General features: G+C 42.8%; 1 protein-coding gene across 1 annotated transcript in view; it reads right to left on the bottom strand.

The window, feature by feature from the left end:
- Nucleotides 1–353: 353 nt before the first annotated feature.
- Nucleotides 354–25,842, bottom strand: part of AR (androgen receptor) — a 239,674-nt gene continuing 214,185 nt past the window's right edge. Inside the window, exons 5-8 of the mRNA XM_081336937.1 lie at nucleotides 14,210–14,354; nucleotides 10,331–10,461; nucleotides 8,091–8,248; nucleotides 354–6,274 (exon numbers count right to left, since the gene is read on the bottom strand). Coding sequence (XP_081193063.1) covers nucleotides 6,119–6,274; nucleotides 8,091–8,248; nucleotides 10,331–10,461; nucleotides 14,210–14,354 — 590 coding nt within the window. The 3' untranslated portion in view covers nucleotides 354–6,118. The remainder of the gene's footprint in view (nucleotides 6,275–8,090; nucleotides 8,249–10,330; nucleotides 10,462–14,209; nucleotides 14,355–25,842) is intronic.

A 25,842-nucleotide genomic window follows, 5' to 3' on the forward strand; every position in this document is an offset into this window, starting at 1 on the left:
CCAGCTGGAAGGGATAAGAAAAGATTCTACTTATCACTCAGATCTTGTAAAATATATTCTTAAATAATCTATGTAAGCTAATTATTTATTTTCTCTTCGATAAGATTGATTTTGGTGGGTGAGTGCATGAAACTTCATCTGCACATGTGCGGGATTCAGGTTGTGTGCATGAAACCATCCCCTTCCCCTGCCACTGCCGGTCCATGGAGACAGAAAGGTTGGGGATGGCGGGTCTAGATTCTAGATGAATAACCAACAAACTGTATCAAAAAATAGAAGCCACTATCCCTAGTTGCAGGAAAAAAGCAGCCAAGAAATATACACACGGATTCAGACAATCAAGGTTCGCTTTTTAAATCTGTATTTGGAGGAACAATAGAATCCAAGGTTACAAAGATCAGAACTGGTTTACAGCATGAAATTTGTCCTCTGTCCAATGACAAGTGTCACCTTCTATTAAACACACAATGTGCTAATGAAGTTAGAAACAAGAGCTTATGTTTTGTCTTGTAACATACTCTCTTTAACAGTTCCCAGTTCACTTCTGTCTGTTGAGCCTTGGCGTACATGAACTCTCAGAATGTAGCCTTTGCAACTAAGAACGGACGGCTACAACCCACCAGAAAACAGAGTTTGCCCTGGTCTCATGTCAGTCACTCCAAGAGCTCTGCTGCAGCTGCTTCTGGGGTTGTACCCAGGAACTCCATCTAAGTGTCCCAAATTGAATTACACTTGGGTGTCTAATTCTGACACTAATAAAGTCAACTGCAAGTTCTTCTATCAGTGTCAGTAAATAAATGGCTGGTTCTATCTGCTTTGGCACCATTAAAGACCACTTCCTGGATAAAGCCATTATTCTCTTTAAGTATGGCCAAATTTTGTCATATAATATGCAAAATGCATAGCAATTGGACTGATCTGCTCACCCATCCACCCAATCAGTCAATCAATCATTATTATTTTATGCATGCAATGATTTTATGATCATTGACTGTAACAAAGAATCCATCCATCCATCCATCCATCTTACGTTTCTGCAATGAATTCTTGGCCTAATTAAAGCATTTTTCATCTACTGCCATTCGATGCCTCTGATGGGCAGTTCTGGGCCCTGGAGAGCTGCATGGGCAGCTGTTCTGTGGGCAACATTTCAGCTGTTTGAGTGGTATTGATATTTTATAGCATCACAAGCTTATTTGATTGCATTAAGACCATAGAAACCTGTACAAGTCCATCTAACTCCCCCCTCGCAACTCTAGTGCACACCCATTTGGGTGATCTCATCTAAGAATAATCTATGTATGCAAACACTTAATTAAAAATATACACAAGCAGATTAACAAATGCAACTTTTTAAAAAAGTGCCACAATTTTTACAGAATTATTTCTGGCTTCAGCTAAGCTTAAAAAAGGCTATTGCCCCATCCCACCCTACCAGGCTCTCCAAACAAGGATGGCTGTCTGGTGCCTTTCAGCCCCTCTGCTCGGAGCCCCTCTACACCATCAATGCAAAAACGGAGGGAGAAGCCGTGTGCTCCTGCTAGAAATGAAAGCCGCATTACGCAGAAGGTTCTCCCTTGCATCTCCCTGGTAAACACCCCAAGAGGGGCTCCTTGCCAGCAAGCGAGACAAAACCCCTGCCCTCCTCTGGGCACAGCCAGACCCTTCTCCCCCCCATCTGTGTTGTGCAGTGAGGGAAACAGAAGTGCTACACAACCTTTAGCCTCCCAATCCTTGTGCACAGCTCAGATTGAGGCTGTGCTGTAAAAACACCCTTTCTGGTAAAAATGGTTTGCCTTTACCCGCTGAGGAGCTGGGTGCATCAAAAACCTTTAGTGCACATGTGCGAAACTCTCCATGTCACATGACGTGTCATGACGTATCGCGACTTTTTTTGCATTGCTAGAGCTGGGGTTGGCACAGCCTCCGTATGATGCAACTGGTCCCGTGTGCTGTCAGTTTGACACCCCTGCTTTAGTGCGATCAAATGAGAGCAGAATTAGGGCATGCCCTCCTCCCCGCCAGTGCAAATAATGCAACCAATGGGCTCTTCCCCTCAAGAGAAATTCTCTCCCCTCTGGAGAGAACCTGGCTGGTTACTCTGCTCAGCAGGCCAGGAATTACATCCGTACAATCAGATTTCATTGCTTTTCAAATGCCTTTCTTGGTTAATCCCACAGGCCTTCCATCCCAACAGCATGCAGGAAATGCTCACCAGGATGCAGAGAAAGGTCCATGTGCTCCCAGAACAAGAGGGCAACATGTTGAACTAAGTCAGAAATCCTTTTCCCCCACTTTAAATATCATTCTTTGGTACTAACACTACAAACACATTCTTTCTGTCAAAATTGCAACAAGTGAACACAGAAGCAGCTTAAGCTTTTACATGGTGCTTCAGACAAAAGAGAACTCAAGAGTTCCAGTAAAATTAAGGGACAGGATTGGAAAAAAAGTTTTTCAAAAGAAAATGGAAAAACATAGCTATAGGCATCTTTAACTACAGAAAATCTAATATTCTTAAGCACATACATCCCACATCAAAAATAAAATGCAATAAGTCCCAAATCTGTGATGCACAGCCATTGTCATCAGAATTGTGATGTTGTCTAGGGTCAAATGCTCAGGTCTCTTCTTTGTGCAATGGGAACGCACCTTTCCTTCAATCCACGGCCTTCCTCTTTTTTCCCAACTGCCAAAGGATCAAGGCCAAGCGTGCCCCATGGGGAGCTCATCCGGGGCAAAGGAGCAGGAGGCAGCAGCCGCAGAAAGGCTGTCATCCATCCAGCGCCCCCTCGCTTGTCAGTCCATTTACAGTCCTGTGCATTTTCAGAGTGATTGGGGTCTGGCAAACAACTTCTCGTATCATAAAAGGCAATTTTCATATGGCAGAATAGAACATCCTCAAGCCTAAGTACACTTTTAAAAATGCGTGATAATTTTGATGCATAAGATGCATAGTACTAAAAATATGGACTGATGACTATGTAAATGCTTTTCATAATTCATAAACTTTTTTCCCCTTTTCCCTTGTACTGCTGCAGCAGTAGTCCACTGTAATTAAACTGAAGAAAGTAAATGTTTAACTCCTGGCCACCACTAATCCATTCTCCAATATTTACATGACATTCATTAAAAAGGATTTGAAAGGATCTTCCAGAAATGGTCAGAAGATGAAGCTTCTCCTGGACCTGATGCACATCGGAAGATTGCTTGATGCTGAAGAGACAGATGAGAAATCATGACAGATTACAGCAACCATAACTGAGTAATCCTGGGGCACCTGAAGAACTAGCAAGTTCACTGTGGTATCAAAAACAGGAAGCAGCCATGCTAGATTGCAGAGGTCTACCAGGTGGCACTTTGGTTGCACGTGAATTTTGAAGATGGCAGAGGAGGAGCTCTCTGCCATTTTGCAACAGCTTAGCTTGAAGGATGCATGTTGCCCTTGAATTTCAAGATTTTCAGAAGATTTGAGTACGGAGGAAAGTACCCTGAAACCAAGCACAGCATGCATGCACAATGGAAAGCCACAGACACAGCTCCCCACAGCCAGCTCTGTGGAAGGCACATCACAAGTACAATGCAGTGGAGGGAAGTTGAATCAGCAGACTGATCTGAGCCATTTGGGTTCGTCAAATACAGAAGTGCTTTTAACATTTCTGCCCAAATTTTGATGGCCTTGTCTTCACTCATTTATAGGGGCGCCTGGGGCAATATTTCTAAAATGAATAATGAACTTATAGTAAGTTTACAGGGAAGGATGATTAAGAGTGCAATTCATCCAGTTTGCTGTATGTGGGAGGAGGAGGTTTTCAGACCAAGCACCCAAAATGTAAATTCTTGTCTTAAAAAAGAGCTTCATTGTGTTTTTTTAAAAAAAATCTTTTGAGATAGCATGAACAAGATTCAGGAAAGCCCAAACATCCATAGCATTGTCACTGTTGCTCTAAGGAATGAGAGAAGGAGAGAGAAACCTCAGAAGCGTATTTCAATGTTACCTTCTAATTATTGTTGTTAACAATCCAAAAATTATAAAGCAGGTCAAAAATAAATTTACTTTAGCAATGCAATGGACAGCATCACTCCACAGCATCAGCTAATTCAATGTATTGCTGTTTTATAGTTCTTGTTTCTGCAGAGATGAAACCGAACATTGGTCATTTTAACTCTGCGCTGCTAGAAATGTAACCTTGTTTTTCCTTTAGCTGAAGCCTGGAGCGCGCAGGATCCATCAGAGACACAAAAAGGGCCAGGTAATTAATGAAATTAAGCATCGGATCAAAATGACCCAAGGCGGGCAAGCTTTAAAATCAGAGCAAGACATCTTGAAATCACAGCAGATGAAGAATCGGGCAGGGCCTCATGAGGGCCAGGCAGTTTTCCAAAGGTTTGATCCTAATTTTGTTATTCTCAGTAGCGTCACCTTGTGCTAAAAAATGATGCCTAATAGGAAAATAAATCAAGATAATGTTTTCATTACAACCAAGGAGTTTTCACACATTCACTTATGGTATCTAAGGGCATGTTTTGAATGTTCTTTTCAGCAAAAATGCCCAGGTGTATTTTTTTTTCTGAAAAACAAAACAAAAAAACCCTAATTCACTAGATGTCTTCTTTGAATCTTTGGATTCCAGCTCATGGGATTTCATGGTAAGTGATATCACAATACAGCTGGATTAGAAAAATGGTCTTTGTTTTCCATTAAAAATGAGGTATAATTTTGAGAGGATGGTTTCCTTATCTTCTTTGATAAGGCAGTTTGTCCTATTGTTCAACAGAAATTGCAGAAAGGAAAAGAAGCTCCATCATTTTTTCCTTGCAGTGTAGTTTAATACATTAGGAACCCATGTTAAGTTTTTTAAAAAATGTCCTGGGATGGGCTAGGACAATGCTGATGGATGTTCCCAGGAAGGCTGATGGATTTGTATGATTTCCGAGACTGTTCCCTGCCATACAGCAAAAAGCAATTGATCCAAAAAAGTCTCTAGAATGTTAAAAGAATGATGTGTGCGCGCGAGAGAGAGTGTTAGTTCATGAAAAGATAAAAAAGCTCATGACTGGAATGTGTTCACATTCACTGGGCAAATGTCTTTACTTCTGGTTCATGGTCCACAGAAGAAGAAAGATGAAGTAGTACTAGCTGCAAAACAGCCCCATCCCTTCTGGGCATTCTTATTCCTCCTGCCCATTCTTGTGGCCTCCGGAACCACTGCACGAATTGGGCTCTCAGTGTTAGGGATCTGCAGCTGCAGCGTCTTCAAAGGGGCCTTCTGCAATAGCCACTGCAATAGGCAACACCCAGCTCCTCAAGACTGTTCAGGAGAGAAAATGAAGCTGAAAGTCTGAGTGCTGGGAACACGATGGCTGTCTGTGGTTTTGGACTAGAAGACCTCCAAGGTCCCTTTCAACCCTGTTATCCTATGCTCTGTGTGCATAGTTGGACCAAGGATGGGTGTCTTGAGCCTGATTGTATGTGCAAATAAAGCTCTGTCTGAAACCAAAGTCTAGCAGATGCCCACAGATCATCTGTATCAACTACATTCTCTTTGTCTGCTTTGGGGTTTACATCTCTCATTATTTCCAGGGATACTTCAGACCTTTTCTCAAATAGACGAATAGCCCAGGTGAAAAAGAAGTTGCAAGGACTGCTAAAACAAACCCAAAATACACCCCACCCCCCCAGCTTGAACGTCTTCCCTTATCTCAGCACTTAATGTGAGGTGTATTTTGGTTAGAAAATAAAACAGCAGCAAGAACCACCACCAGAAAAGCAGCTATGTATGTTTTTGAACCGATACTTCCCTTGGTTGCAGAGGGCCACCAAAGCCACAGTGGGGAATGCACAAGCACAAGAGCATAAACAGTGCTGCCAGGCACTATGCCACAAAACCGGAAGAGAAGTTTACACACAGAATGAGCCACTGAAGCTCGCAAACATCCAGACGGATCTCTCAATCTGAAGGCAGTTCAGGGAAAAGCAGAGAACAGAAACCTGAAAGAGGGCCCAGCAAAGAGTTCTTTGTGGTTACTGCGCATCTCTGAGGACACACAGTGTGCCAAGGCACTGCAGTGCAGGAGTCGAGAGACCCGAGGACAGGAGGCCGGCCGCTGCTTGCCATCACTGGGCATGGAAGTAGATGGGTTTCACTTTTCCAGAAAGGATCTTGGGGACCTGCACCGAGATGATCTCAGCCATCATTTCAGGATAGTCAACGCTCACCATGTGTGACTTCACCAAGAGGTCAAATGTAAACTGATGCAGTTCTCTGGCAATCTAAAGGAGGAAAAGGAAGGTTGTCACACGGAGGCACCCTTGTCTTGCTCAGCAAGTCCTTCCAGGGACTGGGGACTGCACACTCAGAGGGACCTTCTGCCCCAAGGGCTGCCACCTGCACTCAGGAGGACTGGGGAGCCACCAGCGGTTCCAAAAGTGAAACGTTTGTGGTTGCTTCAAAGGGAAGGGGGAAGAATGCCCAGGGATCCCTCATATCCCATTGTCCTGGCTGGACTTGTGTTGTAAGAGCATTTTATTTTCCTGCAACCAGAAAATATGCAACATTTTGCAGGGTGTGACTTTCTTTTGTGTTTTGATGGAGCTTTTGATTGAGCAGGGGTGTCAAACTCAATTTCATTGAGGGCCACATCAGCATTGCGGTTGCCCTTGGGGGGCCAGGTGGGTGGGCATGGCTAGAGTGCATATGGCCTACTGGGTGGGCGTGGCCAGCTCTACATCGTTCGCATCAAGGGTGCCTATGGGGGCCTGGGCAGGAGTGGGACAGATCTGAGAGTCTCTGGCAGAAGGAGGGTCTCTGGGCCAGGGCCAAGGCAGTGGGGGCCGTTCCCTCACTGTTTCCAGGATGGCTTCGCGGGCCACATGAAACCACTTCACGGGCCGAATCTGGCCCCCGGGCCTTGTGTTTGACATGTCTGTTCTAGAGCTACACATGGCAAGCAGTGCCCAACATCGTCTTCTTCTCATCATCTCAGCCCACCATCAAGGCAAAAGCTCATCTTCAGACAGAAGGGCCAGGCCATTTTGCACTGTGGCCAAAGGCTGCCCCAGAATGTGGCCCAATGGGATGATGTCCATGGAAGAGGAGTTGCTGCTGGACACCCCATCTGGTCCCTCTAAATGCTGAAAGGCCTCTACCTGCACCCTCTTAACTCAGCATTCCTCCAGCCCCCCTTCCCCTCTCAAATTCAGACAAAATTTATTTTTCTGCATAAAACACCTCCCTCCTTACTTCCTCACCATCCCTTCCCCATGCCACTTTCTGAAATATTAATGTGGAATAATTCCAGACATTTTACACTTGCTTTGAGGCTGAATGCTCCTGCAGCCTCAATATCCAATATTCTCCTCCTCTCTGTTGCATGGAGCCAGCATTGGGAAGCGCTCCACGTACTCCCTTATAACTGCAGCTAGGAACCCAACAGCATCCCCTGTTCCGATCCACAGAAACCTAACGGATGGAGTTTCCCCAAGGAGCCTCCCAGACGGGCCCTTGGAAGAGGACTGATGGAGCTTGGCTCTGAGCCAAACAATCAACACTGAGGAAGAATTAAGGAGAGGAAGAGACTCTTTTTCCAAGCTGCACATGGCTGTTGAGTGGTGGACCAGAAGCCCCACTCTAGAAAGATAGAACAGCAACTAAACTTTCTTTTAAATTTAATTTATTTAATACTAATATAGCAACAGCCTTGTCTACAATGTTTAAAGATACATAGAAATGTATATGTACACCTTTGGAGCTCTTTGGGGCTGAGCCCAAGGATTTGGAGGCTGCTTGCAGCTCTGGGGCTTGAGGTGGTGGACCTCTGTACATTGACCACAAATCTGGAGGGCACCCTGACTGGAAAGCTCCTATAAAAGGTGAAGTGATAATTATAATTATTCACCTCCCTGGAGCAAAATCCCTTATGCAAGAAAACAACTGCAAAGTCACCTTGATCTTTCCCAAAACTGATTCTGTGAGATTCTATGACTTATTGGGATTTGTGCTTCCTATTTTTGAAACCCCCTTTGCTCTGAGCGGGCCTTGCCCTGCACCCCCAAGGCTCTTGGCCAACTTTGCCACTTCTGGACTTACGGGCTGCACAGAGTCCAGGAGCTTTGTGAGCTGATAGAAGCGACGTGAACAAGATGTGGGGTTCTTCCTTTTGCAGGCAATGATGCGGTCAAGCTCCTTGATATAGTTCATCCGGAGTTCATCAAAGAACTTCTGATTCTTCAGGCCATCCACTGGAACTGACACAAAATAAGAGGAAATAAAAGGGCTAGGAGCAGACAAAGGAAACAGCCTGAGAAACATTGAGGGGGCAGTGCCCACATCTCTTTGGTTGAAGATGAAGGAGTCTCCTCTCACTTACAAAGGTGCAACCAGCAGCAGGGCAGCTGTCCCAGAGAATATAGAACACAGAATAACAGAGTTGGAAGGTTATCTAGTCCAAGCCCCTGCAGTAGCAGGAGACCCTATACCTTTCAGTCCAGTCTCTTCTTAAAAGCACCCACAGCTTCTGAAGGCAACATGTTCCACTGGCTAATTGTTCTCAATGTCAGGAAAGTTCTTCTTCTAGGTTGCCTCATTCCTTGATTTGTTTCCATCCATTGCTTCTTGCCTGAATAGGCTGATGCCGTCTTCTTTATGGCAGCCCTTCAGATATTGGAAGACTGCTATCATGTCTAGACTAGACATATCCAATTCCTGCAACCATTCTTCATAGGTTTTAGCCTAATAAAAGTTTATTTGGAGGCTGTAGTTTCTTAAAGAAGTTGTGCCCATTAGCACTATGGTCCTCCTCTGCTGTGAATCATTTACAGAAACAAACAAAAAAGATGTTGAGACTCTAGAAAGAGTGCAGAGAAGAGCAACAAACATTATTAGGGGCCTGGAGGCTAAAACATATGAAGAATGGTTGCTGGAAATGGGTATGTCTAGTCTAATTTTAGGCAGGAAAAATCAAATGCACAGGTATAGTATAGGTAGTACCTTGCTCAATAGTAGCAACTGTGAGAGCGATCTCGGAGTCCTAGCGGACAATCACTTAAATATGAGCCAGCAGTGTGCTGCAGCTGCCAAAAAAGCCAACACAGTGCTAGGCTGCATTAACAGAGGGATAGAATCAAGATCAAGTGAAGTACTAATACCACTTTACAATGCCTTGGTAAGGCCACACCTGGAATACTGCATCCAGTTTTGGTCACCACGATGTAAAAAAGATGTTGAGACTCTAGAAAGAGTACAGAGAAGAGCAACAAAGATGATTAGGGGACTGGAGGCTAAAACATATAGGGAACGGTTGCTGGAATTGGGTATGTGTAGTTTAACAAAGAGAAGGGTGAGGGGTGACATGTGTTCCAATATCTCAGGGGCTGCCACAAAGAAGAGGGAGTCAAGCTATTCTCCAAAGCACCTGAAAGCAGGACAAGAAGCAACGGATGGAAACTAGTCAAGGAGAGAAGCAACCTAGAACTAAGGAGAAACTTCCTGACAGTTAGAACAATTAACCAGTGGAACAACCTGCCTCCAGAAGTGGGGAATGCTCCAACACTGGAAGTTTTTAAGAAGAGACTGGCCAGCCACTTGTCTGAAATGGTATAGGGTTTCCTGCCTGAGCAGGGGGTTGGACTAGATGACCTCCAAGGTCCCTTCCAACTTATTAAGCCGGCCTGGTCTGATGGGAGTGGGGTATTTTAATATTAATTTTATTAATTTTTATTGTAATTTGGGCTACACTATTTAATTCTTTCTTAAATTTTGTACATTGTATTTTTTATTGTATTGCCCTGTACACCGCCCTGAGTCCTTCGGGAGAAGGGCGGTATAGAAATTAAATAATTTATTATTATTATTATTATTATTATTATTATTATTATTATTATTATTATTATTATTATTATTATTATTATTATTATTATTATTATTATTATTATTATTATTATTATTATTATTATTACCAGGGGAGGCAGGATAGCAGTGCTCCAATATCTGAGGGGCTATCACAGAGAGGAGGGGGTTCAACCTATTTTCCAGAGCACCTGAGGCCAGACAAGGAATAACAGATGGAAACTGATCAACCTACAAATAAGGAGAAATTTTCTGACAGTGAGAACAATCAGCCAATGGAACCGATGGCTTCAGAAGTCGTGGGTGCTCCTTCACTGGAGGTTTCCAAGAAGAAACTGGACAGCCATTTGTCCAGAATGGTACAGGATCTCCTGCTGGAGCAGGAGGTTGATCTAAATGACCTCCAAGGTCTCTTCCAACCCTGTTATTTTATCTTTTGTTCTAAGTACAAAGACAGCTAGATGAAAAATGCTACAGCTTACTAATACTGAAGAGGAGCAGAGCCTTCATACAGAGAAATTCTTGAGGAGTAATCTGAAGCCATCCAAATTCTTGCGAGAGATGCCGCATCCTGACACATTGGCTATACATTCTGGATTTGTGCATTCGGTACCTAGGAGAAGAAAAAGAAAAGCATAAACCAGGAGAGAATCAGCTTACAACTTTGCCTTTTTTACAAGAACAAATTCCACACATTTCACTGTTGTACACTATTTGAGAAATTTCTAAATGTTACCATTTCAGTTTTGATGGCAACTTAGTATCTCTTCCTGTTCAATGCAAGTCATCTGAAAGGTTCATCAGTCATATAATGCTGCAAGAAGATGACCCCTCCCTCCACAAAGGTTCTCATAGCCCTAAGCTCTGACCCAGTTGTGCCCCCTTCTGTAACTGCAAAATTCCACAAGCCTCCCCCCCCCGCGATTTCTACCTGGTCCCTTAATATGAGAAAGCTATAGCAAGGAAACACTGATGCCCTTCAGCTAACATGCCCCACTGGGAAATTAGTACCAAAACAGCACACACACACCAGCTCTAAGGAGCTTCTTGTCTTCAAGTTGCAGTAGATTCCTGCTGGTTTTACTATTCACTGAGCTACGTTACATCTCTTCTATCAACTTTTGCTGAGTAAGATTGACTGAACAGAGTGTCTGGGTTATGAATACGTGTGTGTCTCCTGAGGAATGAAAAGGCAGATGAAGAGATGTGGAATCTGCCAACTACAGATCCCCAGGAAGCCTGAAGAGTGCTTAATCTCTCATCCTTCTATTTGCACGTCCACTTGGACATCTGAGATTGCAAAGAAATTTCCCCTCTGGTTCCTCTCAGAGTGGAAACAGATCTGAACTTATCTCAAAGAGCCATCAAGTCACAATGGGCAAATGTCATGGAGCAGCCTTGGGGAAAACTGTCATACGTTGCTTCTCCCTGAGATGAGAAGGAACTTTCCTGATATGGAGATGGCATATCTTCTTCATGTATGTAAGGGCAGGAAGTTCTAGGAAAGAAACACTAACCAGGAAAGGAGCAAACAGATCCAAGATTGCCTGATGCCAGAAGAACAGAGACAAGCAGGGGACAATTTTCCAAGATAGGTGTCAACGCTGCTAACATCGGATGTTCTTGCTTTGACAATATATGAAGATGCAGCCAATTTCCCCTTAACTTGTGTGTTACTTTTAGAGTTAGAATTAGATGATACTGGAGGGGAGGAGGAAGAATGTGTATGGGAATTAGTTAGACATAACAACATTGTAGTAGAGTATTTTTCAAGGTTGTTTGAAATAAGAGATAATAAGAAATGGCGGGTTGGAGAACTGGAGGGAAGGTCTGCATTTCAAACTAATTGGAGAATGTGATTTATGACTGTTAATTAGAGGAGGGAATTGTGCTTTGATACTATGTGTTTAGGGGAGGAAAACTTAGGTTTTGGCTTTGACCATGTACCTGCCGATGCCATGCAACTTGAATAAAAATTCTTTAAGGTAAACAATGCCTTGAAGTTCTTTGAAGAGTTTCATCTGTCGGAACCATGACAATAGGGCTACTTACTTAGCCTGATAATGAAACATTTGGAAACCAACCCACAAGCTTGGAGAATGAACCTTCACCCTCAGAGCTAAAAGTCACAAAGAGTGCTGTGTTCCAGAATACTTTCTGGGAAAGTTCCTGCAGCTGTCAATGTTTGGTGGAATCACAATTAATTGTTTATCAAATGAACTCCATAGCATTACAAGTTCATTACTTGTCTAGGTCTAGTGCCCTAGTGGGTGCACTCTTCTCTTTCCCAAGTATCTCTCCCTCCTCTTTCATGAGATGGTTTGCAGATCTCTTACTTTATCTATCAATTCTTGAGAGGATAAGATTCATATCACTACTGTCTGTTCAGCTGCTGGAAGATTTCACACAAGAGCATATTCTGAATATGTGGATGTCAAGAAACTAGAAAGGAATCTGGGAAGTCATAGGGTTAGATTTTACAGAATTATCACCATGTTATGAAGCATTCTTCAAAAGTAACCCTTTGTGCAATAAAACTGTTATTTTTAGTTTAGGCCCATCCAACCAAAGGATAGACATGTTATAAGCATGTCTACTTCTTTTCCATAATAGCGTGCATTCAGTCAGTGTCTAACATCCTTATCATTAGATTATGGACAGCTCAAAATGGATCAGAAGAATGGAACTTTGGAACTTTCACAATCACAACTTCTCTTTGTTGGTTATTAAAGCAGCCAGGTATTTTTTACTATTTTCTAAATAACTCTAAGCATATATGGGATTAATGGTATGGTTGACATTAAAAGTATGCTGTTTTAATGAGTCCACTCATTAAAGTTGCTTGATCTCCCCCCCCCCAACTTGTTTAATAGCTTGAAATAAAATGTGGCTGTCTGAATGACAAACAAAACATGAAAGCAATTCTTCCAAAATAATTATTACTTACCTTCCTATTTCCATAGTTATTCTTGGGATGGAAAAATATCACGAAGGGAGCTTTTTTCAGGGATATTTTTAATGAGCCAGAGTTATCTTATAAACTGTAAATTCTTCCAAATATGCCACATTATAATGGCCAGCTAACAAGCCTTGGAAATGGATCTTGCCATATAAGGTGTCTTATTCATAGTACTTAATTATTTGACCATTAGGCCATATCAGAATACAAAATATAATATATAGAACAGCAATAAAACCATTAACTAGAAAATATTGCAAAATACATAAATAAAAGAAAATTCAAATCTTAATTTCTCTGTCACCCCTACAATTTACCCCATAGCTTCCAACCTAAGCTGTTTTCAACTGTACTGTTTTGTTCAGATAAAAGGTCTTTTTGAAATAGGCCCTCCCAGAAGGCTGTAGTGCCTGTTCTCTCATCATTTATGGCACATGCAGCTGCAGGCAGGGTCATCTGAAAACAAGCATGCAAGAGTACATAGCTGGGTCTTCAAAATTCGTTTCTGCTTTGTAACATCTGACTATAAAGGTCAACCTGAATCCTTCTCTAATGGATGACCAGGGATTGAAGTAATTGAATACATGGATTACCAGAAACTCTGGTAGTCAAATGTTACCAAGAAGAGAATATGGGAAGTCCTCTCTCTGGCCAAGACCTGGAATAGAGAAGCTAGAAGTGCAGAAAACCTTGGCTATGCTTGGGCCAAGATAGCTGCACGCGAGGTGGTGTATTGCTTTACAGAACTTTGATCCTCCAAGGTGGGTCATCAGCATTTTATGCTAGAGATGAACAAAACATGAAATATTTTAAAGGATGCACAAACATGAGGAAAGGACAAGTCCTTGGCCACTTGAGAAAATATAGTGTACGCCTGGGAAATAGATATTCAGTTTACACTTAAACATTTCTACTGAAGAACCTTTTACTAAACACTTTTAATTAGGAACTATCTCATGTTTAGACTTAGAATTCTGCTTTTCTACTCATCTACTTTCCAGAAGACATCTGCCTCTCAGAAGAAGAGAGTATATGAAACAAAGCAAAAGTTGCATAGAATTAATATTGTGTGGCCCCACATTTTGCCTTTTGACTCTTGTGTAAATGTAATCTCACCCAGTCTCAATGACTTTGCATGCAAGGAATGGAAACCTTCAACATTTGTCTGAAAGGAGTCAAGCAGACACAGTTTGAGCGCTAAACTTTTGACTCTGCACAACAGACCTTCCTTTCACTGAGAGCAGCTTCTTGGTCTTGTGGCTCATTCGCCCTGCCGTGACTGAAGGAAGCAGAGTGTTTCCTCTGACTTTCACTTAAAGCAAAGGGCAGGATAATAACATCCTTTCCACTTTCTTCAGCTTTATACATTAATCAAGTCTAACATGAAAGAAAGAAAACATACTCATTGAAGACCAGATCTGGAGCAAAATAAAGCATCCGGGAATTCACATTGGTGAAGGACCTCCATCCCATGGCAAAAATCATCAAGCCCATCCAGGAGTACTGAATGATGGCCATCTGGTCATCTACATGCAGGTTACGGAACCCTGGGGGAAAAAGTCAGAAAGATGGAGTCAGCTTGAGGCAAAGCTCTTCTTTAAGGTCAAGGAGCAGCTGGGTCTTGGGCTGGGCTCCAGGCTGCTGGCACCTGGAGACTAGTCCTTTGGGAGCAGAAGCCTTCCTCTAGCCACCGTTGCAGCCTGGGGCGCTTCAAATCTGGTAGCCAGAAGGGAGGGAAGGAAAAGTCATATACAAAATGAACCACTTTCTTACTGATGGTTTGCCTGTTGTTATTACAGTTCAAGTTATCTTTCTCTTTATACTGCAGGGATCAGCAAAAAAGGACTTATAATTAGAGATGAAATTAGAAAGAAAATAAACTAAAGGCCCACACCATAAACTATTTGGATTCCAATTTTCATGCAGTCTGGACTGTATGCATGACTTCATGTGAGGAGAGAGACATTAAGTCAAAGATACGCCAGGAAGCCTTGATAAAACCCCGAATTATGAGAAGTCCATGTAATTTGATGTCACACTTCAGCCCCCCCAAACAGATTATATTTTAAAATTATATTTGTAGTCTCACTGGTATTTCCCTCTTCATTCTAACAGCATGTCTTAAACCTTTATAATTATTGAAAAATATGTTGTATTGCCTAAGGTATTTAATCCATTATTATATTCACCATCTGGAGGGTGGCAAATGTGCTGAAATGAGGGATCGCAGAGAAAGAGAACTCTCAACAAAGCTAAAATTAGAAACTACTATGTCTTATTCTTACTTTCTACATCCTTCCAAGGTGATTTCATGTTTTATTGTTTCCATTTTCCAAGCAAACAATGTGTCAGAATCCATTTATATCCCATTCATAAATGTATGTCTAAAATATTATACCGCTCCCTGGATTCTGCCATTTTCCCGTGGGGAGAAGAGAAGACCAGAGAAAACCTTTTCAACTGAGGAAAACAAAGGGAGGGAAGGGAGAAGGAGATCTGGTTCGTATCTCCATTTGAATCTGAAAAGGAAGGAGGCAATAGTCATAAAGGCACGGGAAGATCCCTCTTTCCCATGAAAGGGTTTGACACCTAAGTTAAATTGATGTGGGTCTGACCAAATGTGTTTGAGGGGAAGGGGGTTGAATTGGGAACTCTTTATGAGGTATTAAACTGTAACAAAGTGCCAGATCCTGTCTTGTATTTCCACAACTGATCATGTCCTAGTAAAAACTCCTTTTGGACAAGACCTGACTCCAAGAGTTCTTTATTTTCCTAAGATGTGGATTGGGGTGGGTCCTGACACAAAGGCCACATGTCCAGGTAAAATGTATGAGGTGTAGGAACTGAACTTTCTAAGTCTCATGTTAACATATCATATGGCTATAATGGTAGACGTTCAATTTTTGTTAGCTTGCATAATTTTGTCACAAATTGCATTTACTGCAGTAAACTGTGCAGGTAGTGTGAAAGTGAAAATGCTGGGAACTGGTGGGGAGGATGGGACTCATGGAAGGCAGAGAGGCCTGCTTGGGTTGTTTCACAGCCTCAAGGCCAACCCTACTGAGAATGGCATGCACGAAGGTGGCATGGAGCACTTGGAGTGGAGACGTTCCGAAAACATCTTTCTGGACATTGATTGGACTCTGTCTGCGTGATTACTGGGGGTTGGTGGGCTCCGGGGTGATTTTCAATTTGTCTTTTTCATGTGTGTTTCCTTCAGACCTTGCCTGGCTTTTGCTGTCATCAGTTCTTTCCTAGGAAAAGTACCTTTTCTCTGAACCTATGGACTCAAGGGTTTTCTTTCCTGGGAATTGATCGGAGGCAACCCTGACAGTAACATTAGGCTATAGTTACTTTGTGAGAGAGGACAGCAGCAATCTCAAGACATGTAGCATTTGGAAACAATTCTTTTTTGACAAAATAATTAATAACTATTAATTATTACGGTTCATTACATAGTCAGCCAGATGTTCAGACTGGATCTGGCATTTTTGTCTTATCTATTGAGTTTTTTCCAAGGACCTGGGATAGGCAGATCTGGATGTTTGATGGTGTTACAGATATCGTCACAGGATGGAAGCTACAGTATTTCCAGTAAAGCAACCTTTTGCAACTGACTGATGGCAAATTTGTCAATGCCAATGGTGTTCAAGTGATGCTCCAGTTGCTTTGGAGCCTCCAGCCTATTGGTACTACCCTTACTTGCCACAGCTGTTCTATTTCTATCTGTAGGTCTTTGTCAAGAGTGATTCACTTTTCACCTAGTTTCTTCTCTGCCCTCAATTTGACAATAGGAGGTTGAATTGTCTGGTAGGGAATGTCAAGAATCTGTCTGCAGATTGTGAGGCTGTGTTCCACCCTTCAAGGACATGCTGTGCAGTGTTTGAACAATCCAGACAGATCCTATAACAAATGGAGCATAGGTGATAGGACAATGCAATGGACTAAGGGGAGTGGCCAAAGGGGTATTCATGTTTTATTATACAGATCTTTGAGTGGGAAATTCAGAGCTGGTTTTGCTTCTTTTGTGCTAATGTAGAGTATTCAATAAAAGCATTACTTTTGGAAAGAACAATATTTATTTATTAGTTGAATTTATATACCGCCCTATTCCTGAAGGACTCAGGAGTTCCTTTCTTGGATTCACTAGCTGGACATCTGACAATTTTGTTATCTTCTCCAATTCTTTCTCTTCTCTTCTGCTGTCTCCAAGTGCCTGTCTGTTTGAATTCTAAAGTCCCAGAGCAATTTAACCTTCATTTTCTATTACTTTCTCTAGTTTTTGGTTCCACCAGTTCTTGCTTGCGGGCAAATTATATTACTTGCAGATCTTTCAATGGATCATTGTTGCCCCTTTGTTATGCTGTTGTTTGTAGTCAGTTTGGGGGATCTTCTTGCAGCAGCTAACCAGGTGATCTACTGTTCCTTCAGCATCAGTGCATCTTCTTCAGTGCACTATTCTTCCCATCCCCCCTTTTCTTCCTCTACCACCTGATATACTTGTAACATTCCACGCCCACTCATTTTTCTTAGTAGGTAGAGTCTGTTAACATTGCCCTTATTATTTTTCTGGTCTTTCTATCCATTACTTTTAGCTCTGCTTGAGTCCAGTTCACTATTCCAGTGGTGTATCTAATGAGTGGCATTGCCCAGGTGTTGATTGCCTTGTTGGTATTTTCTTCACTGAGTTTGGGTTTTAAAATCTTCTTCACTCTTGATGTATTCATTTCTAACATTTTTCTTGACTTCAGTGTGCTTGATGTTGTCACCTTGAAGGATGCTGTTATTTCTGATTCAGGATATTGTTCTTTCCAGAACTGGTGCATTCATTTCAAATATCCTTGTTGGACTTGACCTGTAATATCATATCATTATTTCTTTGTTTTCAATAACTGTGTATTTGCCTTTGTAAACACTTTTTCTTCCAGTAGTTCTGCAGCTGCTGGCCCCGATTGCTCAGCCAACAGTAATGAGTCCTGTTGCCCATTTTTCACCAGATATCCAGGAACCCCATCTAATGCAGACCTTATTAACTCGGGTGACATTGGAGCCGGTATGGCTTTCTGAAATTTACATCTCACCATATTTTTTATGGGAGAGACACTCTTTGTCTGACTCCTCTGCTGAGACCTGTCCAGTGAGGTTGAATCTCTGGCATAGCTCTCATCTTCCTCATAGCACACAAGGCCCACAACCATGTCAAAGTAGTGCCTCACTTGGGGATTATTATTATTAGTAGTAGTATAACAACTACTTACACAGGCAAACATTCTTTGGATCATTCTAAGGTCAAAATATAGATTTCCTTGGTGACAGATCCCCCACCCACCCGCATACCCATTGTCTTGTGCTTTGTTGGTCTGCTATTTTCTAAAACAAGAAAGGTATCGACTTCTCCCTATGAACCAATAGCCATAAATCTCAATGCAGAAAATTGTGTGAGTTGGACATTCTGAATTTTGTGATAGAGAATATCAAGAGTTTAAGGATTCCTCAGAGATCAGTTCAGAATATTATTTTCTAGAATCTTTTCTTGGCATTATTTCTTCTGTGTCAATTTGTATACTTGGAAAATATGGCAATATTGTTTTACTGTAAGCTTTTGACAGCATAGAATAGCTAACATTAACATAGAATTTAGAGTGTTCAAACCATTCATATAGATTACTGTGATCTGTACACAGATGAAAGCTTACAATGTTCTTTAACATCATCTAAGTAAATTTCAAATAGAGGGAAGAATTTCAGGATTTTAAGATTTCTCTCTTACAGATTGCATTACAACTTATTTGGAGACGGAATCCATGCTATCTGTGGCAAATATAAGCCAACAAGTTTAACATCTTCAAAAACTACTAGCAGTTTCATCTCTGAACTTATCAATAAAAAAATAATAAGCCTGAAAGTTAAGCAAAGTTAAGAGCTTACCATCATTTTCATCTCCAAGGTTCAAAACACTAAAGCTGAAACTACAATTTTGGTTACCACTGAATCTGCAGAAAACCTGCCTATAGTCATCACCTAAATGGCACTTCAATCAATCAATTAATCAATCAGAATAGAGCTGGAAGGGATCTTGGAGTTCTTCTCCTTGTTCAACCAGGAGACGCTATACCATTTCAAAAAGTGACTATCCAGTCTCTTCTTAAAAACCTCCAGTGATGAAGCACCTACAACTTCTGAGAGCAAGCTGTTCCACTAGTTAATTGACCTCACTGTTAGGAAGTTTTTCCTTAATTCCAGGTTGTTTTTCTCCTTGATTAGTTTCCATCCATTGTTTCTTGTCCTGCCCTCTGGTGCTTTGGAAAATAAGTTGACCCCCTCCTCTTTGTAACAACCCTGCAAATACTGGAATACTGGTATCATGTCCCCCCTAGTCCTTCTTTTCTCTAGACCAGGGGCCTTCAAAGTTGGCCCTTTTATGACTTGTGGACTTCATGCCTGGCTGAGGAATTCTGGGAGTTGAAGTCCACAAATCATAAAAGGGCCAAGTTTGAAGACCCCTGCTCTAGACTAACCAAACCCAAATCCTGCAACCATTCTTCATATGTTTTAATCTCCAGGCCTTTAATCATCTTAGTTGTTCTTTGTACTTTTTTCCAAAGTCTCAACATCTTTTTTGTAACGTGGTGACAAAAACTGGATGCAGTATTCCAGGTGTGGCCTTACTAACGCTATAAAGTGGTACTAATACTTCACGTGATTTTGATTCTATGCTTCTATTTATACAACCAAGGATTGTATTAGCTTTTTTGGCTGCTGCCACACACTGCTTGCTCATATTTAAATGATCGTCCACTATTACTCCAAGGTCCCTCTCACAGTTACTGTTTTTGAGCCAGGTTTCAACTAATGTGTACTTGTACCTTTGGTTTTTCCTGCCTAAGTGTAAAACCTTGCTTTTCTCCACATTAAATTTCATGTTCTTGGATAGGGCCCATTGTTCAAGTCTCTCAAGATCTTTTTGGATCCAGAGCTGTCTTCTGGAGTGTTGGCTATTCCTGCCAGCTAACTGTCACCTGCACATCTGATGAGTTCCCCTTCTATTCCCTCATCTAACCTATTTATGAAGATATTGAATAGCACTGGGCCTAAAGCATAGTTAATAAGTGCTTGGCATTCAGCACATTTTTACCTGCTTTTCCATTGGTATCTCAATTCACAATTAAATGTTTCACTTGAACTGTACTAATATTAATAAAAAGAGTTTGCTAGTATTTTTAGCAATGGCAATTAGACTTATATACTGCTTCATAGTGCTTTACAGCACTCTCTAAGCGGTTTTCTGTCCCAGCCCACGTGAGACGTTGCTATGCTCACACGGAGAAACCCGTCTTCCAATCAAGCAGGCTCGAACCGCAGGAAAAAACCAAAACCCCTTTTATTATTCACAGACCTGAGTCAATGTCCAAGGCAAACAAACACAGTTCACAGAAACCTAATCCTCAAAGGTTGCCTTTGGCAACCACCACCTCCCACACCTTCCCTTTTATTATGCAGCCAAGGCATGGCTTTCCTAATGCCTGCTCCTTTGCCTTTGGAGCCACCCCTTTGCATTCGTCTGTCCTGCTCTCTTTTCTTGCCGGCGTTTACGTGCAACCTGGATATCATCCAGGTGTGAGTCATCACTGTCCAACTCAGACTCCCAGCACAGCTGTGTCTCAGCCTGAGCGAGAGTAGAGGGGACAGACTCCTCATCAGACTGTAAATCTTGGAGCTCCTCAGAGTCATCCTCTGAATCTAATGTCACTTCAGGCCCCTCCTCCTCAGCTGAGTTCTCAGACTCAGCTGCCGTATTCATGGGCTGGCAAGGAATCACAACAGTGGTTGACAAAGTCAGCATATTGCCCCCAACAATCTGGGTCTTTATTTTACTGACCTCAGAAGGATGGAAGGCTGAGTCAACTTTGAATCAGTGAGAATTGAACTGTTGGCAGTTGGCAGAGTTAGCCTGCAATACTGCATTCTAACCACTGTGCCATCACGGCTCTTTTTCTAAATATCTGTTAACAATTATTTTGGTGGTGGTAAGCACTGAACTATCATTTTTGTAAATAATATTTTCAGCTCATTATTAAAACATTAAAGTTCATACATGTTCTTTCTGGCAATATTCTGAACAGTTCTATATGTTTTTAAAAAATGCCCTGAGAACTTTTCTGTAAATTAATTGTCATGCTTCCGATAAATGAGACAGTTCAAACAAAATGCAAGCATTGTTTATCTAAAAGTCTTAATAATGAAACGAAACATCAGCACTCATGGAGGGATGCCAGAATCTGAAATCTCCTCCCCACAAACCCATTGTAACACACACAATCCCCACCCTTATCTACACGTCATAAATCACATTATGCAATTAGTTTTATATATGGAGTTTCACTTCCCATTCTGTACATGGGCTTTCCGGTTGACGTTTCCCCCCAAAGCGAAGCAATTAAAGTAACAGGCTGTTACTGATCTATCACAGTCCAGATGACAGTATTTCCTCTACTGTTGGGTAGGTCTACAATAAAGTCCATAGCTATTTCTTCCCATGGTTGAGAAGGGTTGGCTACTGACTGCAGTAGCCCAGGGGTTTTCCCTGGAATTCTTTTCATGATGGCACATATGGTACAACTCTTGACACATCTCGTTTTCCACATCTCGTTTTAGCCCCGACCACCAAAATTGCCGGTGATCAGGTGTAGAGCTTTTAAATATCTGAAGTGTCCAGCCTGTTTTACATCATGGCTGTGTCTGAGAGCACTGAGACAGGGTTTCAGGTAGATACAATCCCCCCCCCCCATGTATGCCAAACCATCTCTGCATGTTAGGGAGGTTTGATTATCTTTGAACCATTGATCGGTAAGGAGCTCTTGTTTTATCTTCTTCACTCCCGGATCATTGGGATTAGGGGTTCTGCAAGGTGTAAGTTGTGCTGCAGGTTGTGAACTGGGGATAATTGCCTCGTAGACCTCTTCGTGTTCACTTTTGTACTGTGGCAGTTGAGATAGCGCATCAGCTAGAAAGTTTTTCTTCCCAGGATGTACTTTAAAGTAAAGTTAAAACAGTTGAAGTACTGTGCCCATCATACTTGTTTTGGGGACAATTTGTGGGGAGTTTTTAGTGCCTCAAAATTTTTGTGATCTGTCCATACTTCAAAAGGCACCTTGCTCCCTTCTAAATAGTGCCACCAGTTTAATAGCCCCCACCTAATAGCGAAGGCCTCCTTCTGCCAGACTGTCCATCTCCTCTCGCTTTCAGTGAATTTCTTAGAGATGGAAGCACAAGGTTGCAGGACCCCACTTTTATTCTTTTGCAATAACAAAAGTTTGGCCCCCGGCAACAGTTCAATGGAACAATCATTGGGCTGGTGAGGAGGCAAGGTATCTCATTCTTTCTCACTAAATGCCTCTGCTAGGTCCCGGTACTGACTGGGACGAGTGGCTCGCCTGGTGGCCATGAGTTAGCCATGTGCGTTCACTGATTGGGTGGGCTAAAATCCCCTGTAACATCTGTTGAATCAATGGGGGGGGGAATCAGCCCTATGGGTAGTCTCACAGTTCTCATTCCTTTCTCCCACCAGATAAATAGTTTCCATTTGTCCAACCAGGCTAATCCTAGAATCACAGCCTGAGTCATTTTTGGAGCCACCAGGAAGCGAATAAATTCCCAGTGCTCACCTATTTCTAGGTGTAGGGGCTCTGTTAATTGCGTGACTAAAGTCCCTCCCATCAGGGAGCCATCGGCTTGCTCGAACCTCACAGGTTTGGAGAGCAGTTTTGCTCGTATGCCCAGTTTCATGGCAAATGGCAAGCTAATGATGCATTGGGAGCATCCAGAATTAATAAGCACCTTTAAATCTACCTGCGTACCCGACTTAGGGATTATGAGCTTGGCAGGTAGTGAGAAAGTTGGGACGTGTCGCCTCACCATTGGGTTGTTCCCTCCTTCATTGTCGCTGTTGAAAGAGGGTAGAATGGGGGTGGGTTCAGCCCGAGTTCCGGCGTCCTCCTGCGTGGGGGATGTGACCTGGGCAGCAGGTTCCTGCATCATCCAGTTGGATTTCTCTCCCATTAGCCGCCATGCAGATTTCTTTCTCACTACTGGTCCTGGTCTATTCTGCTGTTGGTGGAAGGGAACTGGGCATTTCGCTGCTCGATGACCCTGCTGTCTGCATTGGTAACACTTAAATGCCGGGCCTACAGGTGGCTTGGGTCTTTCAGCCATTCATTCATTCATTCATTCATTCATTCATTCATTCATTCATTTATTTATTTAAATCCCATTTATATCCCGCCCTTCTTCGAAGACTCAGGGCGGCTTACAATTTACAATTTAAGCACAAACCAATGTGCTTAGCAATAGCCTTCATTCTATGTATATGCCTGCTTATTAGGGCTTTCGCCCCCCCCCCAGCGGCATTATTACAAAGTCAGCTTATTGCCCCCAACAATCTGGGTCCTCATTTTACCTACCTCGGAAGGATGGAAGGCTGAGTCAACCTTGAGCCTGGTGGGATGCAAACCTGCACTAATTGCAGGCAGCTGGTGTTACTTAAGGAGGCATTAGCCCACTGCTCCACCAAGCCATCACAGTAGCTGGAGATTTTCGTGGGGATGATTGCCATTCGGGTTGTTCTGACCTCGGCTTGGCTTCAGGGAGGAGAGGCTTCTTATAGTAGGTGAGCTGAACATCTAATTTCACCACTGCCTGGTACCATTCATGCAGCTGGTCAGGCACAGCTCGGTAGATATATAACTTAGAAAGATGGTCTAACCCTTCTCTAAAAAGATGAATTATGGATTGCTCAGGCCATCTCTCTATCCAACCAGCCATCTTTCAAAACTCCCGCATGTACTCTAGGGCAGGCTGGCCAGCCTGCTTTATCTTATGGATTTGTTCTTCCGTTTTGAGGGCAATGGATGGGTCCTCAAATCTTTCCCTCCGCCCCAGGAGGAAAAGGTGGAGGTCCCCCAACTCAGGGACCTGCTTGTTATATAAATTGTTCAACCATTCGGATGCTTCTCCCTCTAGGTTGGACACAATCACATCTACCATAGCACCTGAGATGGCCCCAGTGATTCAAATGAGAGTGTACTTGGTTGAGGAAGAAAATCAGTTTCTCTGGGTCCCCATCGAAGGTTGCTCTGAAGGGTGGGCTCATCATTGGTTGCTGGGGCCCCTATTGCTGTTGTTGTTTCTCCAGTTGCTGCTGGCCCCACTCTGGTTGTTGATTTAATGGCTGCCAGGGTCTCCACTGCTGCTGGCCCCACTGGTCCTGGTTCAGGGGTTGCACGTTCGGGTCCTGCTGCTGCCACCCTTGCTGTTGTCCTCCCACCAGCTGCTCATCTCCAGGCTTCTGCACCACCCCCAGCTGTTGCAAGGCTTCTATTAGCTGAGGCAAGCTGAGAGGTTGTTGGCATTTCACTTGTGGGGGTTCCCCAACCTCCCATTGCTGCAGAGGCCCCAGGCTGGGGTCCCCCATCTCTATGGGTCTAGAGGACTTGGCAGGGGACTCCTGGGGCTGGCAGGCAGTCTGGTCTGCAGACAGGATTTTCCACTCACCCAAATTCTCACTGGTAGATGGTCTGGCAGCTCTCCACCATTCTGCTTTTCGGGGCTCTGGCAGTACAGTCTGAAGGCATGTGTAGTCTCCACTGGAGTGATTCCAGCCTAACGACCAGCTGACCTGTGATAACTGCTCAGATTGTGCTCCCAAATGGGAGTCCTGCATAAGGCCAAAAATTTTATTTGCTTCTCTGAATGCCACTTCACCATCTTTGCCAGCATCATATGGTTGCATCTCTGTTCCCCGTGTACAACCTTCACAGAGTTTTAGAAATTTGCCCTCCAAGTAATTTGCACTTGTACTTTCCCATTCTGTCAATTTGCACCTTCTTTTACCTCTGTTCCTCTACTCCTACTAGCTCTTGAACTTATTCCCAGCATCAGATTAAGCCCAAATAAACCACTCTGTCAAATGTAATTAGGAAGGACAAAACCAGCCCAAGATCGGCTGTTGAAAAAGCACACATTATGTGAAAGATTTTAAAGACAATTTACAAAACAGCTTTACTAATCAAAAAGCAAAAGGTTGATTTCTATCAAAATGTGCAGTTTTTAGTGTCTGCTGCTACCTATGTGGTTGTGAGGACATCATAAACGGGAAGAAAAAAGAGGCAGCTCCCTGCTGAGTTTGTCTACAGGCAGGAAATAGATGTGAAGAGAACAGGTCAACATCTCAGAGTCATAGAGATCCACGGTTATACAATCATTACATTCACTATCTAACTCTCCCTTTCCTTTCAGTGAGAAATGTATTAAGGCCTACGCTTAGGCAGGAGTAGCCTACCCCAGGACCGAGCAGGCCCTGAATCATGTGGGTCTCTGGCTCCCTCCAAGCCTCACAGTCAGCAAGCTCTCCTGTCAGGGTAGCCAGAGCAGTGAAACGTTTGTCTGCTGGCATGAATAATCCTCCCAGGCAACCCCTTCACCCACTTTAATTGCAGGAGGGCTTTGAAGGAAGTGGATAATGAAGTTGTGCTTCATTACATGCCTTTGGCTACTTGGAATAGAATAGAACTGGAAGGGACCTTGGAGGTCCCCCTGGGCTTTGCACACTTATAAGGAAGAGGCTTAGAAGTTCTGAAAAGGATACGTTTATGAGTGTATTAATTAATTCATTATCTCTAAAAAAGCATATTTATGTGGTAAAGCCACCAAAAGTAGATTAAATGGATTAAAGTAAGTTTCAAAACGTATGAATAATTACACTAGAAATAATAAAAACAACACAACCACAAAAATGCCAATGAGAGCTAAGACAGCTAACGATAATCAGGTATAATTGCAGTTAAAACAGGGGTATCTGCAGAGGAGGTGTTAGAAAAGTCGGGATGGACCATGTGATAGAAGCCCCAGCTTTTGCCAAGCAGTCATGGTCACCATCTTGACTTTTTTGTCTTCCCTCCCCCTCCATGGATGCACCTAGTTAATAGTTTCAGTAAAGACAATAGATTAAGTCTTACATTCAGCCTTTCCCATTACATA

This window comes from Vipera berus (assembly GCF_964194415.1).
Source record: "Vipera berus genome assembly, chromosome: 11".
NCBI classification, from domain to species: domain Eukaryota; kingdom Metazoa; phylum Chordata; class Lepidosauria; order Squamata; family Viperidae; genus Vipera; species Vipera berus.